Raw genomic sequence first — 16728 nt, forward strand, 5'->3', positions numbered from 1 at the left:
CGTTTCTAAAACAAATACACTTACCCTCAGGTTGTTTTGAAATTGTTCTAACATGTTCCATGTTCCATTGACCTTTCTGCATTGACCTTTCTGCAGGATCTTCGGCTTTCCCAAGCATTACACTGATGTCAACAACATGGGTCGGAGCCAGCGGCAGAAAGTACTGGGCCGATCATGGAGTGTACCAGTTATCCGGCACCTCTTCGCTCCACTCAAGGACTACTTTGCCTGTGAGTAGGAACCCCACGTTCCTGTGTGTTGCACTGTCGTCAACAACAACAGCAACATGAAATGGCTGATTGTTGGAGAGCGGAGGGTAAAAACAGGATCATTATCCTGCCCTGCTTTTCAGTGAACGGAACTGTCCTGTGTTTCTCAGACTGACCTCACAGAATCATCTTAGTCTTTTTATCACTGGCTGTATTGACTGTTTTATTAGGTTTTAGATAATGAGCATGTCTCAATGCAGTGTGGTCATATGATCATAATATTACCAGAATGCACTGACACTTTTTGGTTCTTTCAGTTTGTCTGGAATAGTTCACGTTTGTCTATCATTTATTTGATGTTTGGTTTTGTCAACTTTTGGTCAATGATGGTGAGATCAGACCTCAAACCCTGCCCACTATCTACCTCAATACTAATCTGTGATCGGTCTGACATCTGCAGAAACACAGTTTTATCTCTATTTAATTTAATGATTTTGTATCATTTATTTTATATTTGAATGTTATAAATAGTCAGATAAGTAATGTTCACGTGTAATTATGTGAATAAACCTAATGTTTTTTTACTTGTTTGGAAAAATAGATCTTCCAAGATAATTAAAAATCCAAAACTCAGATTCAAACCAAGGCCAAAAATGTGCCTTGAGTGTTTGTTTGTATTTTACCTTGGCCAATATTCATCATGGTTACAGTCTGTGTGGTGCTATTTTAGGGTTTTTAATTATATTCTTGTCAAAGAGGTGGTCACAGGACACACATTTTCACTAACTATAGGCAGGTTTCCATTGACACAGGTTAATTAGACTAAAGCAATGTTGCAAAAAAATAATTGCCACATGTGTAATGGAAACGGCAGATGTAGGATAAATTTTCTAAAGATCTAATACATTTTTATACATTCGGATTTTTCTTTTGTCTTACGAATAAATTATGATTGCCGAATAATTTTGAGGGTAGGCCTACGCGGGGCATTTGATGTTATCGGGTAACTATAAATGTCCACTCCACATTTAATTCTAAATGCCTACTGCTTGCAAAATCCATTTATTCAACTATAAAAAATTGTTTCTTTGCATGATGTCCCCTTTGAAGAAACCCTTTTGGTTCCAGGTAGAACCCTTTAAGGTTCCATGTAGAACCCTTTCCACAGAGGGTTCTACCTGGAACCAAAAAGGGTTCTATCTGGATCCAAAAAGGGTTATCCAATGGGGACAGCCGCAGAACCCTTATTTCTAAGAGTGTACAGGCTATCGCCACTTCATTCATGCGCAATTTGCTAATTTTACCACATTTTTATTCGACATTCTAGGTTTTTGTGAAAAGTGTTATTTTAAGGGGAGACGTCATTACGTCCAGCTGTTTTCATCGACACAAGACAGTTGAATGGAAACGCAGCATTTTTAAATGTCAAAAAAAAAAAAAGACTGTAAAAGTTAATGGAGGCATAACTATTGTCTCACTTGTTAGAACATGCCGCTTATAGGCTTTAATTTAGGTGATATAGTCAAGCATGTGAATGCTATATGTACATGCATGCTTTTTCTCTTCAAAGGAAAAGTTGCTGAAACCAGTCCTTACAAGTTTGATTTAAATAGTAAGATGTGTGCCTTCTCCCTGTCTTGGAGCAATGGGGAGAAGAACGGTTGTAATCGCAAGGGCCTACTAAACAACTGTTAAAACCTAGATACAATATACATAGAACTATTTTTCTTGTGTAATTATTATTAATTCTTAAATATTTTAAAGGGAGATGGACAAAGTTCTGAGGAAAGGAGTACATCATCAATGTCTTCACGTAATTGTTTCAGTAAAACAGACAGGCAGCGTGTAAGTTTGTCTTTAAAGTGGGCACTTTTTCTGAAAGCAACTGTTTTAAACTGACCTTGTATGTTCTTGGAGTGTTGATGAAGGTCACATGGAGGGCCTAGTCATAACATACCCACTTCAGTTTCATGCATGTGACGTGTGTTGTTATGACAGGTAATCTGTGTGTTAAGTTGAAGTGATGGCTTTAACTGCAGCGTTCTGTTCATCTCGCTCTCAACAAGTTTGTTGATGATACCACAACACAACCAGCTTTCATCAAAAACTTGAAGTTACGATACATTCTAAAATGAGTACTGTTTGTCATTTGGGGTTACTGAGATTTTTAACTCATCAGTTTGGAACCCTAGTTCCACCCATACCTACCTGTTGTACTGTATGAAGTGTGTCAGTGTGGTGACTGATCTCAACTCAGAGGCAGAACAGATACTGTATAACAAATGTGTTTTTCTTGCCATTTCTGTCTTTAATAAGCACAACCAGGTGTACACCGTCTGGACAGTGATTTACATAGGATGCTGGCCTTATGAATAGTTTTTTAAAATGAAACAAAAAGAACAAACAATTGTTTTGTGTACTGTATGTTTCTATAATACTTTAATAACAATACCTTTAAAATGAGGTTATTCGGGTCATCACTAGACTCCTATTGGTGCTATAATTGTTCAATTGTTTTCTTCTTTTTCATATTTTTTTGCATGGTATGTTAATATTGAGACAAGCTGTATATAACATGTTTAGCTGTCCGCCGGCTTGTTTAGTGTATAGTTGTCATAGTCTCGTAACCCCATGTAAAGCTTTTGATCATGTTAGAGATGAGAAATAAACTGGCCTAATTCTATTATTTGTACTTTGTCTGTGTTGTCAGTCTGTCAATTGAAGTATATATTATACTGTGAATACTGTGTGCCTGGTGTGAGTGAGCTTGTGGGCGGTCTCTGACAAGCTTTTGACAATACAATATTTTTTTTATTTAACTAGGCAAGTCAGTTAAGAACAAATTCTTATTTACAATGACGGCCTACACCGGCCGAAGCTGGGCCAATTGTGCGCTGCCCTATGGGACTCCCAATCACGGCCGGTTATGATACAGCCTGGATTCAAACCAGGGTGTCTGTAGTGACGCCTCTTGCACTGAGATGCAGTGCCTTAGACCGCTGTGCCACTCGGGAGGCCGAGTGATGCATACTATTGCTGAGATTGTGGAAGTGTCTGTAAATTCAACAGGTCATAGTTCAGGTGGTAAAAAACAAAATCCTATTTCTCCTAGTGGGCCCATAAGTGGGAACCATGAGTGGTCGTGTAGAGGTACCTTGGAGGGAGAAAATGGCGGAAGTGGATGTTCTGTTTGAACCAAATTGTGTGTCGAGTGGAGATGAGAAGAATTGTATTACAGTGGCAAATGCAAAAGGAAATAAGAGAAGTAAAGTGATAGTGGAATCTAGTAAATCCAACCTAGTTCTGATTCTTTTAAGGTAAGGGTTTTCAATCTATGTAGTTACCTGGGAGATCCAATTAAAACCTCTATAAATATAGTGGATGTGTTGGATGAGGTGGCGTCCATGAGAGTAACGAGAAGTGGGCTTATTTAGTTTTTTTGTGTATCTATGGAACAGAAGGAGTGCTCTGCGCTTCAGGAAGTTATCGGATTGGAATGTGTCGTGTGTGGATCTTCGAAGCAGGGCGCCTATCAAGGGTGTTATCTCTGGGGTGGCGCTAGAAGTATAAGGAATCAAGTGTTTGGTGCACACCGACTGACCCATATGCTTTTTTGATGAAGAGTCTCTCCCTTCTCACGTGTATTTGGGTTTTATGACATATCCTGTAAAAGCCTTCGTGCACAAACCAATGCAGTGTGATAGATGCTAAATATTTGGTCACGTGTCAAGTGTATGTAGACGGGAGAGGTATCGTATGCCAGCTGAGCCTAAATGCTGCAATTGTGGCGTGCATGCACCCAAATGTCTGACGTGTCCTGTCTTGGTGAATGAGACAGAGGTGGTAAGAATAAGGGGTGAAAAGCAGGGCCCATCTAGCTTGCCTGGAGTTGAGACTCTTGGCGGTGCGGAGATATTACAGGTTCTTGTGGTCTGTCCACACAATGAACGGATGTTCCGCCCCCTCCTCCAGTGCCTCCACTGCTCCAACGCCATCTTCACCGCGAGAAGCTCACAATTCCCCACATCGTAGTTCCTCTCCGTGGCGTTGAAGCAATGGGAGAAGAAGGCGCAGGGATGTAACTTGAGGTCCAGGGCAGAACGCTGGGATAGGGCAGCCCCTACTCCGACATTTGAAGCATTGGCCTCCACCACGAACTGGCGGGACGGGTCAGGATGAACCAAGATGGGAGCTGTTGTGAAACTGTGTTTAAGATCCCACAGCTGGGGACCACGTGAACGGAACCTTGGGAGAGGTGAGTGCAGACAGGGGGGAAGCTAGGGTGCTGTAACCCCGGATAAAGCGGCGATAGAAGTTGGCGAATCCCAGGAAACGTTGCAGTTGCACTCTTGACGTAGGCTGGGGCCAATCCACCACCGCTCTCACCTTCCCGGGATCCATCTGTACACTCCCTGCAGCGATAATGTAACCCAGGAAGGGGATGTTGGAGCGATGGAATTCGCACTTCTCTGCTTTCACAAAAAGGAGGCGTTGGAGAACCTGGCGGACGTGGAGCACGTATTCTTGGGAGGAGCGGGAGAAAACGAGGATGCCATCTAGGTAGACGAACTGGTTCAACATGTCACAGAGAACATCATTCACCAGAGCCTGGAACACAACAGGGGCGTTGGTAAGACCAAATGGCATGACCAGATACTCGTAGTGACCGCTGGTTATGTTGAAGGCAGTCTTCCACTCGTCACCTTCCAGTATCCGCACCAGGTGTTAGGGCAGCTTGGAAAACACGATGTCCCCCTGGAGCGTCTCCCCCGGAACGCTTCAATGGTAGTGTCGGGCACCTGTCGGGCGTTTCTCGCTCAGTGTTCCCTCGTCATCGAGCTGCAGCCCTCCTCCTTCCCCTTGGACCGCTCTAAGATAGCGTACCTCATCTGGGATGCCCAGCTCGGACGCCAGGGTAGCGTCCATAAAGCTCTCATCGGCCCCAGAGTCGATGAGTACCCGGAGAGATTTTGACTGGTTCCCCCAAGGCAAGATTGTATGAAAAGGGGTGTGAGTAAGGGGAGAGGAAAAGTTCTCCGTATGGCCCACCAGACTACTCACTCCTACCGGTGAGCCTGGTCTTTTAGTGGACAGGTGGCTACGAAATGACCAGTAGTCCCGCAATACAGGCAACTCTTTGTGTGAAGGCTGTATAGCCGTTTGGCTGGGGACAGCCTAGGTCTGCCTAGTTGCATTGCCTCGGGAACTCGGGTTCCCTCGGCAACGGAACCGTCAGGAACTTCCGGGATGTCTCGGAGGCGGGGTGGAAGCCTTAGGTGGGCGAGAGAAATCAAACCTCCTTTCCTTCCTTCACTCCCGTAGTCTCCCATCGATCCGAAAGGTCAAGGCGATGGGCGAGTCGAGATCCGTCGGGTGTTCTTGGGCTGCAAGCTCGTTCATTACTTCCTCCGATACTCCGTGCAGGAACATGTCAAACAGGGCTTCCAGGCACTCTCAGATGCCAACGTGTGGAAATCCACCGCATAGTCTGCCACACTGCGGGAGTCTTGCCGAAGCAACTTCCAAGCAGCCTCTCTCCTGGACTGTTGTTCCCATACTGCCGTAGCCCAGGAAAGCGCCCTCCCGGACATCAGCGTGATGAGGTACGCTATCTTAGAGCAGTCCGAGGGGAAGGAGGAGGGCTGCAGCTCGATGATGAGGGAACACTGAGCGAGAAACGCCCGACTCTCCATCGAAGCGTTCTGGGGGAGGTAAGCGGGGTTACTGGGAAATCGGGGTATCTGGGGAGGCTGCGCTGCTAACAGCCGGGTTACTGAGGGGCTGGGAAGTTACCGTCGTGGTAGGCTGCCCGTGGAATTGCTCCAGCAATGTGTTCACCGCTTGGTCATGGCGTTCGGCCAAGGTCTGGACCCCTTAAGGTCATGAAGCTACTCCCTGTGCCTTCCAATGGTGGCTCCTTGGGAGGAGATGGTGTTGCGGAGCTGGTCCGAGTCTGCTGGGTCAGTCATGGCCAGTTCGTACTATCACGTTTCAGGGAAGACCCAGATGCAGACAATGTCAAAGTAACAAAAGTTTATTACTAGAACAAGGGGCAGGCAAAACGACAGGTCAAGGGCAGGCAGAGGCCAGTAATACAGATCAGAGTCCAAAAGGTACAGAACGGCAGGCAGTCTCAGGGTCAGGCCAGGCAGAGGTTAATAATCCAGGGTGGTGTGACAAGGTACAGAAACGGCAGGCAGGCTCAGGGTCAGGGCAGGCAGAGGTCAATTATCCAGGCAGAATGGTCAAAACAGGAACTAGAAACAGACAGGAGCAAGGGGAAACCACTGGTAGGCTTGACGAACAAAACTAACTGGCAACAGACAAACAGAGAACTCAGAGAACACTGCTGCTACTCTCTGTTTATCATATATGCATAGTCACTTTAACTATACATTCATGTACATATTACCTCAATTGGGCCGACCAACCAGTGCTCCCGCACGTTGGCTAACCGGGCTATCTGCATTGTGCCCTGCCACCCACCACCCGCCAACCCCTCTTTTACGATGCTGCTACTCTCTGTTCATCATATATGCATAGTCACTTTAACCATATCTACATGTACATACTACCATAATCAGCCTGACTAACTGGTGTCTGTATGTAGCCTCGCTACTTTTATAGCCTCGCTACTGTATATAGCCTGTCTTTTTACAGTTGTTTTATTTCTTTACTTACCTATTGTTCGCCTAACACCTTTTTTGCACTATTGGTTAGAGCCTGTAAGTAAGCATTTCACTGTAAGGTCTACACCTCTTGTATTCGGCGCACGTGACAAATAAACTTTGATTTGATTTAATTTGGTATAAATACACTGGGGATAATGAGATGGGCGACAGCTGGAGGGAGGTGGAGACAAGCACAAAGACAGGTGAAACAGATCAGGGTGTGACATGTCTAGCATGTCTCCTATGCAGAGGGGATGAGAAGGGTGGAAGAAAGGAGTGATGTTGAAAAAAATAATGGCAGTAGGAGTAGAGACCCTGGATAATATTCCTTGTCAAAAGAGCGATCCTGACATGTTGCATGTTAAGAAGGTGGACTTTGTAGCGTTTATTACATTGGTTATCAACTGCACAGCGCACACAGAGAGGAAATCTGAGAAAATAGGGATCATTGTAAGTGCGGTTGATTGTTTTTTGGGACTCAGGGATTTTACAGCAGAGGCATTACAAAGAATTCTGTCAATGAATGCACCGTCCTCACAGGCAGCTAAGCCTGTTAGGGATGTGATTTGAACTGTTACTGAAGAAGTGAGATGTTTCCCCCTCCCCCCCAGTGAGATATTTTTGGGTTCAATAGGTGGCGGCAATAGACCAATAGGTGCAATCTGCCATAAAACCTTAAAGAAGAAGAAGTGGGAGCCATATCCTGTTGTGTATACTCCAAGCCTGTAGGTGGCAGCAACGTTAATGTTCAGCTACCTTCTAACCGTACAACAAGAGCCAAGAGGAAGGAACAAGGCACGTAAGAATTAAAACGCCGGTGAACGGCAAGAAAGTTTGGTGTATCCACAAGTTTTAACCTTTTTGTAATTTAATTCAACCAGTGGAAGATTAAGAAAATGTAAGTTCAAAAGCGTGTTTCACGGAAATGGATAATGCACAGTAAAACTACCCAGCTAAAATGGATAGCGTATCTAGTGTTAGCGATGATGTCGTTGTTGAAGGATAGGTGTGTTTGATAGCTAACAGCTAGCTATCGTATTGTTAGGTTAGCTGTTCCGGATTAGCTCAATATTAGCTAAACTGGCAAACTCTGTATAACGTGATGCTAACATTATATGACTAACGTTAGCTGGCAAAGATCACTGTCAACTACGTCAAAGTTTATGATTGTTAACACGGCAATTTAGCTAATAGGGCGTAAAGTTAGCAAACGTTAGCTAAAACGTTGACTAGCTACTAGTAGCTGTCTAGCCATAAAGAACATTGATCCTGCGTGTCTTAGCTAGCTAACTAAGATGTAAGTTAGCTAGATGTTTCTTTGTTTGTCCCTTCTTCCCTAAAACTTACATTACTCTCATGTACCAAGCTAGAAGATGGCTGTGAACGTTTACTCGACATCTGTGACCGGCGACAACCTTAGTCGCCATGATATGCTTTCTTGGATCAACGAGTCTGTACAGATGAACTACGCCAAGATTGAGCAGTTGTGCTCAGGTCAGTAAGAAAGCACGTTAGCTAGCTAACTTAGCTGATCTAGATCAAACCAGAAATATGTCCATCGACATAGCTAACTAGCCTGTGATGGCCGTTCCGATGGTTCATTCAAAGCGTGGTAACGTTATTTTCGACAAACCTTTATTTGGAGATGCATACCTTGTCTTTTAAATTTCTGTTTCCAGTTGCAGGTGGAATTCAAAAAAAGAGAATATGAAGAGAAATTATAATTTGACTCAATACAGAAAGTGCATTTAATATTTTTCATAATATTAAATTGCAAGATCCACCTGCAACTGGAAATTGCCGTTTATAAGACACCTGTGGCATCAGAATCGAGAACCAAGAAAGTATCACCAGGAAAAGGTTGGATGGAAGTTTTTTTTTTTAAATCGTACTGTCAATGCACCCTTTGCCCGATCAATTAAGACATATCTATAACGAGTCTGGACTACTTTAGCTATGTGCAGGAGGTTCAAGCCTACTTGGCAACTAACTACAACACCATCAGCCTGTATGTGTAGTCCTATACCGTGCATTCGAAAGTATTCAGACCCCTTGACTTTTTCCACATTTTGTTACGGTCCTGTGTGGCTCAGTTGGTAGAGCATGGCGCTTGCAACGCCAGGGTTGTGGGTTCATTCCCCACGGGGGACCAGGATGAATATGTATGAACTTTCCAATTTGTAAGTCGCTCTGGATAAGAGCGTCTGCTAAATGACTTAAATGTAAATGTAAATGTTACGTTACAGCCTTATTCTAAAAGGTATTAACATCTCATCAAAATACCAAGAATGACAAAGCAGAAACAGGTTTAGACATTTTTGCTAATTCATATTAAATGAAATTACATTTACACAAGAATTCAGACCGATTACTCAGTACTTTGTTGAAGCACCTTTGGCAGCGATTACAGCTTCAAGTCTTCTTGGGTGTGACGCTACAAGCTTGGCACAGCTTTATTTGGGTAGGTTATCCCATTCTCTGCAGATCCTCTCAAGTTCTGTCGGGTTGGATGGAGAGCATTGCTGCACAGCTATTTTCAGGTCTCTCCAGCGAGGTTAGATAGGGTTCAAATCTGGGCTCTGGCAGGGCCACTCAAGGACATTCAGAGACTTGTCCCGAAGCCACTCCTGCGTTGTCTTGGCTGTGTGCTTAGGGTCATTGTCCAGTCGGAAGGGGAACCTTCGTCCAGGTTTCCTCCAGATGTGACGCTTGGCATTCAGGCCAAAGTGTTCAATCTTGGTTTGGGTCCTTTAGGTGCCCTTTGGGAAACTCCAAGTGGGCTGTCATTTTCCTTTTACTCTACCATAAAGGCCTGATTGGTGGAGTGCTGCAGAGATGGTTGTCCTTCTGGAAGGTTCTCCCATCTCCACAGAGGAACTGGAGCTCTGTCAGTGACCATCTGGTTCTTGGTCACCTCCATGACCAAGAATGGGGTATTGTGTGTAGATTGAGAAGGCTGTAACATAAGAAAATGTGGGGAAAAGTCAAGGGGTCTGAATACTTTCCGAATGCACTGTATATTCATCTACCGCCATCTTGGAAACTACTCCCCGTATAGGGAAATTGTACTCCCCACAGATAAGTGGCTTGTGCTGTCATAGGACATTTAGGCAAGAGGTAATGTCAGGAGCAGAGAAAAAAGTACCCCATTTCTATACATGAGTAAAAAATAAAGATGCCTTAATAGAAAATGATTCAAATAAGTGTCACCCAGTAAAATACTACTTGAGTAAGTTATAAATTATTTGGTGTTAAGTATCAATTGTGATTGCTAAAATATACTTATGTATCAAAAGTATGGATAATTTCATATTCCTTATTAAGCATACCAGGCGGCACCATTTTCTTGTTTTTTCTTTCTCATTTACGGATAGCCAGGGGCACACGCCAAAACTGACATAATTTGCAAACGAAGCATGTGTGTTAAGTAAGTCCACCAGATCAGAGGCAGTAGAGATGACCAGGGAAGTTCTCTTGACAAGTGTGTGAATTGGACAATTTTCTTGTCCTGCTAAGCATTCAAAATGTAACAAGTACTTTTGGGTGTAAAGTACATTCTTTTCATTAGGAATGTAATGAAATAAGTTGTAAAAAATATAAATACTAAAGTACAGATACCCCCCCCCCCCCCAAAATGACTAAAGTAGTTTTACTTAGCGTCCCACATATCCCAGAGAAGTTAACGTCCCACTTGGCCAAAAGCCAGTAAAAACGCAGAGCACCAAATTCAAATACATTTCTATAAAAATCAAACTTTCATCAAATCACAAATGAAACACACCAAATTAAAGCTACACTTGTTGTGAATCCAGCCAACATGTCTGATTTCAAATCAAATTTTATTTGTCTCATACACATGGTTAGCAGATGTTAATGCGAGTGTAGCGAAATGCTTGTGCTTCTAGTTCCGACAATGCAGTAATAACCAACGAGTAATCTAACCTAACAATTCCACAACTACTACCTTATACACACAAGTGTAAAGGGATAAAGAATATGTACATAAAGATATATGAATGAGTGATGGTACAGAACGGCATAGGCAAGATGCAGTAGATGGTATCGAGTACAGTATATACATATGAGATGAGTAATGTAGGGTATGTAAACATAAAAGTGCATAGTTTAAAGTGGCCAGTGATACATTTTTGATCAATTTCCATTATTAAAGTGAGCTGGAGTTGAGTCAGTATGTTGGCAGCAGCCACTCGATGTTAGTGGTCGCTGTTTAACAGTCTGATGGCCTTGAGATAGAAGCTGTTTTTCAAAAAGGATTTACGGCGAAAGCACACCTTGCGATTATGTTAGGTCAGTACATAGCCACAGAAAAACACAGCCATTTTTCCAGCCAAAGAGAGGAGTAACAAAAAGCAGAAATAGAGAAATTAATCACTAACCTTTGATCTTCATCAGATGACACTCATAGGACTTCATGTTACACAATACATGTATGTTTTGTTCGGTAAAGTTCATATTTATATCCAAAAATCTGAGTTTAGGCGGGACGCTACTGTTTCACTTGGCCAAAAGCCAGAGAAAATGCAGAGCGCCAAATTCAAATACATTACTATAAAAATCAAACTTTCATTAAATCACACATGAAAGATACCAAATTAAAGCTACACTGGTTGTGAATCCAGCCAACATGTCAGAATTCAAATAGGCTTTTCGGCGAAAGCAAACGATGCTATTATCTGAGTTAGCACCATAGTAAACAAAGAGAAGCAGCGCGTCACAAAACGCAGAAATAAAAATATAATTCATGCCTTTGACGAGCTTCTGTTGGCACGCCAATATGTCCCATAAACATCACAAATGGTCCTTTTGTTCGATTAATTCCATCGATATATATATCCAAAATGTCCATTTATTTGGCGCGTTTGATCCAGAAAAACACCGGTTCCAACTTGTGAAACGTGACTACAAAATATCTCAAAAGTTACCTGTAAATTTTGCCAAAACATTTCAAACTACTTTTGTAATACAACTTTAGGTATTTTTTAAAGTAAATAATCGATAAAATTGAAGACAGGATGATCTGTGTTAAATACAGGATTAAAACAAACTAGCTAGCCTTCTGGTCATGCGCCTCTAACAAACAGGACACTTCGAGTGACCCTTGTTCAAGATGGCCGTACTTCTTCATTACACAAAGGAAAAACCCTCAACCAATTTCTAAAGACTGTTGACATCCAGTGGAAGCGGTAGGAACTGCAAGAAGGTATATTAGAAATCTGTATTCCCAATGAAAATCCATTGAAAAGAGAGTGACCTCAAACAAAAAAATCTGAATGGTTTGTCCTCGGGGTTTTGCCTGCTAAATAAGTTTTGTTATACTCACATGATTCAAGCAGTTTTAGAAACTTCAGAGTTTTCTATCCAAATCTACTAATAATATGCATATCTTATCTTCTGGGGATGAGTAGCTGGCAGGTGAATTTGGGTATGCTTTTCATCCAAATGTGAAAATGCTGCCCCCTACCCTAGAGAAGTTAAGTACTTTACACTGATTATAGCCTATAAAAGTTGAGACATGATTGATTAGCTGGTAATTTAATAAATGATCTTATCACATTCACACAGGTGCCGCTTACTGTCAGTTCATGGACATGCTTTTCCCTGGATGCATCCCTTTGAAGAAGGTAAAATTTCAGGCAAAACTAGAGACTGAGTTCCTCCACAACTTCAAACTTCTGCAGACCAGTTTTAAGAAGATTGGGGTTGACAAGGTGAGTGTTTCCGAGTGTCTAACTCAATGTGTACTTTCGGCTATTGCAGTATTCCTAAAAGATCACATTACGGCCATTTTTGCCATTGAAATTGACACCTTTTAAACAATTTCCAGATCATTCCTGTGGATAAATTGATAAAAGGCAAGTTCCAGGACAACTTTGAGTTTGTGCAGTGGTTTAAGAAATTATTTGATGCCAACTACGATGGAAAGGAGTATGACCCACTCGGTGCTCGCCAGGGCCAGGACACTGCTCCTACGCCCAACCCAGGTCAGGTCGCATCCAAGCCAAGGAAGCCCACCACTGGTGAGGAAGAAGAATGTATAATTTCTAACATTTTGATGAATATAACATAAATACCTAATTGAAAATTATAGCTACAAGCAACAACAGGGTGGGCGTCTAATCCAAGTTACTCCCAGTCAGCCGGTGGAACATAAATTGTTCCTGTGTCTTTGATGCTTGATCCCTTAAATGCATACTGTATGCATCTCTATTTCAGTACAGTTCCACAGCTCCCCAACTCTTATCAGACCAGCGGCGAGAGTCGGTAAGGCGGTTTAATGGTCAAACGGGGATCTCCAATGGGCACCTATGGTGGGCTTTCACATTCATGGTCACACTGTGGAAAGGACTTTTTTGTTGTAAGGCTAGGTCATAGATACCCTACTAAATTACGAGAGGCTATGTCATAAACATCAAAGTTCCAGAATGGGGTGAAAATGGCAGCCATGTTGGTCAGGGAGAAATCCAAACAGTCTAATTGGAAGGAAGGGCAGTGGAGGCGTAATCCTGATTATACTTATGCAGGAAAATAAAAGGAGTGATATATCATCAGCTGTTAGTGGCGGTCTCAGACGTTCCCGCAGGTGAAGAATCCGGTTGTGAGTCCTGTTAGACATACTGCCAAATTCTCTAAAATGACAAAGGAGGCTGGTTATGGTACTGAAATGAACATTATATTCTCTGGCAACAGCTCTGGTGGACAATCCTGCAGTCAGCATGCCAATTGCACTTTCCCTCAACTTGAGACATCTGTGGTGTTGTGACAAAACTGCACATTTTAGTGGCCTTTTGATTTCCCCAGCACCAGGTGCAACTGTGTAATGATCATGCTGTTTAATCTGCTTCTTGATATGCCACACCTGTTAGGTAGATGGATTATCTTGGCAAAAGAGAAATGCTCACTAACAGGGATGTAAACAAATTTGTACACAACATTTGAGAGAAATAAGCTTTTTGTGTGTATGGAACATTTCTGGGATCTTTTATTTCAGTTCAGGAAACATGGGACCAACACTTTACATGTTGCGTTTTATATTTTTATTCAGTGTATATGTGACACAATATCAATACTTGTTGCATTTCCGTCTAAGTACTATCATCAACTGATTTCGACCAGTGTATGGCTGTGTAGGGTCCTATAAAATCAGCCTTGCGGAGAAAGTGGACAGAAATACAGAATCCAGACATTAAAACGGAATTCAATATTCCAAAATCTATTGAACTTAGTAGGAAATCAACTAAATGTATTGCATTTTTTAGAAAATGCATTAATTTGCCCAAGATTATCATAAGACATTAATAAAATGCATCAGTGATTTAGTATTTTCCTGGCCCTGTGCGTCCGTTTGTCTACCACTTTGTGTAGCCGTTAGCGATGATGCTAATGTTGACATGTTCTGGTAGATGGAAAGGCTTTCCCCAAACATTTCTTAGTTAACTACAAAGTGGCCTATGCCTACCATTTGTTTAGCAAACTCTGGAACCACATGAGCGCTACAGAAACATTGCTAACCAAACAATGATCTCTGGTTGTTGCACAGTTGAATTAAAGGGTAACACTGAGACAGTGGATTGTCCAGTCAGATGGAACAGAGTAAATAGGCATTTTAACGTCATAGCTTTAGCCGGTGGTAACTTGTGGAATAGACACCAGCTGGAATGCGGTTTTAACCAACCAGGATTAGACCCACCCGTTGTATAAAGTTGACTGACCCCCTGACAAATGGCTGACCTTTATCCTATCATACGTAGGTTCATGTCCATTCCAGTATTCTATAGGCTAGGAACTGGAGTCACTGGGTATAAATGTGCAGTTGTGTGTCTAAGGTTGAGTGCATGCGCACAGTCCACTGTTATTATTCTGTCCTAGTTTGCCAACTGTGATTTTTGTTGGATCCAGCTCCCACGAGGTCTACAACGACAGTAACCAAACCCCCGCCCAGGTCAGCAGGGAGTGCCTTGCGGAGGCCCGGCGGGGCAGAGGACGTGGAAAGGGTGGAGCTAGCCCAGGAGGTATGTTCTTTCGGAGGGTCACTGCTAAAATTAGTTGTGATGAGACACAATGAGATTTCCCGTCAATCTCCTGTACAGCTTTTGTGTGCTAGGTGAATAGTTTATTGAAATTGAAGCTTGTTTAGTTGTAACTTGAGTCATGACAGCCCCGCCCAGTCGTTCTCCTATCACTTATGTATTCTCTCGCCTCAGGTCAGTTCCCTGAAGGCCACTGTCCAGGACATGGAGAAAGAGAGAGACTTTTATTTTGGAAAGCTGAGGTCCATTGAGGTCATCTGCCAAGAAGTGGATGGAGAGGCAGATACAACTATGCAGAAGATTATGGATGTTCTATACGCCACTGATGTGAGTGAAACTTCACAGGAATACTCTGACAGACACATCTGAGAGACTCCGTCTTCTGCAGTTCTATACATGTTTCATAACTGATGATTCTGTAGTAGGAACCAAATGTAGCGTTGTATTTGAATATTGAAATCCAAATTTTGTTTCCTGCTAACAGGAGGGGTTTGTTATTCCTGATGCTGAAGGAGAAGAACCAGAAGAGTTCTGATGAAAATGGACACAACTGCAGTTCATACCTTAATCACACACTTCAATACACACACACACACAAGTTTGCATGTGCACCGTTCATACGCACTCTTTGGGTCTAATGAACATGCACTTACTCACACTGTGGATTAAGTTGCCTCTGGATTATACACTGCCTGCCACCTTGGTCCAAGTGTTTGTTGGACCAAGTGTTTTTTTGTTTTTTTTTGGACCATAAAATAAATTTCAGAGACCCTGCTAATCCAGCCACCAGAGAAGAAGAACCCTGGATAAAATTCCAATGGGTTTTTATTTTCTGGGGGTTTTCTGCCTTGTTCTTATTCTGGCCTTTTCTGTGCCTTTAAATTTAGGCCTGTTACTTTTGAAATGTGTTCAGGTTGTCTTTTTATTCCTTATATATTTCCAATTGACCTAAACAGTACTGTACTAGATTATTTTGATATGATATTTGCAAATATGAGTAATTCTTAAATATATATGAATGTATACTCTGCCAATTGAAATTATTGTAATTTTTATGGTATGTTTACACACATTCATTATATACTTAAGAGTTAATTTGTGGTTTAGGCGATCAGCGTTTGTATTTAGTTTGTTTTTTTATCTCCGCAGGTATTCATCACATTACTTTTTTGATTTTTCAATGAAATTAAGTGTTTTTATTGAGCACCTTAAATAAAAAAAGAATGTACTTCTTACCTAAAAGCAAAATTATAAGACTCATTCTGCCATTTGTGTATTGTATGTAGGCTAGAGTTGCACTACACTGACCTGTGTTCTAATTTACTTCCTCATGTAAGCCAAAGACAGGATGTATGGTTGCCAGTCCACACAGTGAAGAAATACATCCCTCTAGTCTACAGTTAGAGCAGAACTACACACTCTTAGCAGAGGAACTGAGAGCTCTCTTTTAGTAGGAAGTCTGTTTGTGAATTTATTAGCAATATAAGGCTTCTACAGGCATCACTTTTCTTTAAAAATCAAGGTTTGATTGGAAAAACTAGATGTGTTTTTTAGGTTGAAGAAATAACTTGTTTTAACTTCTATGTGATGTTATTAACTGAAATTGATTTAGAATGTGTATATTTATCTGCTCATTAAAATGTCCTGACGTACATTTGCATTGCTATTGGCAGTTGGCTCTTGGTAGAATAACTGCAGTAAACCAAAATCAGCACAGTGATATAGGCTAATTCAAAATAAATGTAAACATTCCCAGAGTAAAGGGCCATAAATAAAAACAAATGTCTAGACACCCACTGC

At 42.0% G+C, this 16728-nt stretch overlaps 2 protein-coding genes across 10 annotated transcripts in view; both read left to right on the forward strand.

The window, feature by feature from the left end:
* LOC111977253 (DNA (cytosine-5)-methyltransferase 3A) overlaps positions 1-2901 on the forward strand; it is a 30329-nt gene extending 27428 nt beyond the window's left edge. For all 4 annotated transcript variants that reach the window (XM_024006633.2, XM_024006631.2, XM_024006630.2 and 1 more), the window contains one exon: positions 97-2901. In XM_024006633.2, the coding sequence (XP_023862401.1) occupies positions 97-238 (142 nt within the window). In that variant the 3' untranslated portion in view covers positions 239-2901. The remainder of the gene's footprint in view (positions 1-96) is intronic.
* Positions 2902-7596: 4695 nt separating this feature from the next.
* On the forward strand, positions 7597-16176 carry LOC111976909 (microtubule-associated protein RP/EB family member 1). Of its 6 annotated transcripts, none has more exons than XM_024006064.2 (8): positions 7597-7675; positions 8251-8374; positions 12464-12609; positions 12726-12918; positions 13115-13162; positions 14798-14910; positions 15103-15255; positions 15413-16176. In XM_024006064.2, the coding sequence occupies exons 1-8, from the start codon at positions 7625-7627 to the stop codon at positions 15461-15463; spliced, it is 879 nt and encodes a 292-aa protein (XP_023861832.1). In that variant the 5' UTR covers positions 7597-7624; the 3' UTR covers positions 15464-16176. The 6 variants fall into 6 exon arrangements, with proteins under 6 accessions (XP_023861832.1, XP_023861833.1, XP_023861834.1 ...); XM_024006066.2 differs by having other exon boundaries at positions 7650-7778; positions 8247-8374; XM_024006068.2 differs by lacking the exon at positions 7597-7675 and adding an exon at positions 7678-7778.
* The last annotated feature ends 552 nt before the right edge of the window (positions 16177-16728 follow it).

Source organism: Salvelinus sp. IW2-2015, linkage group LG17, assembly GCF_002910315.2.
Source record: "Salvelinus sp. IW2-2015 linkage group LG17, ASM291031v2, whole genome shotgun sequence".
NCBI classification, from domain to species: Eukaryota; Metazoa; Chordata; class Actinopteri; order Salmoniformes; family Salmonidae; genus Salvelinus; species Salvelinus sp. IW2-2015.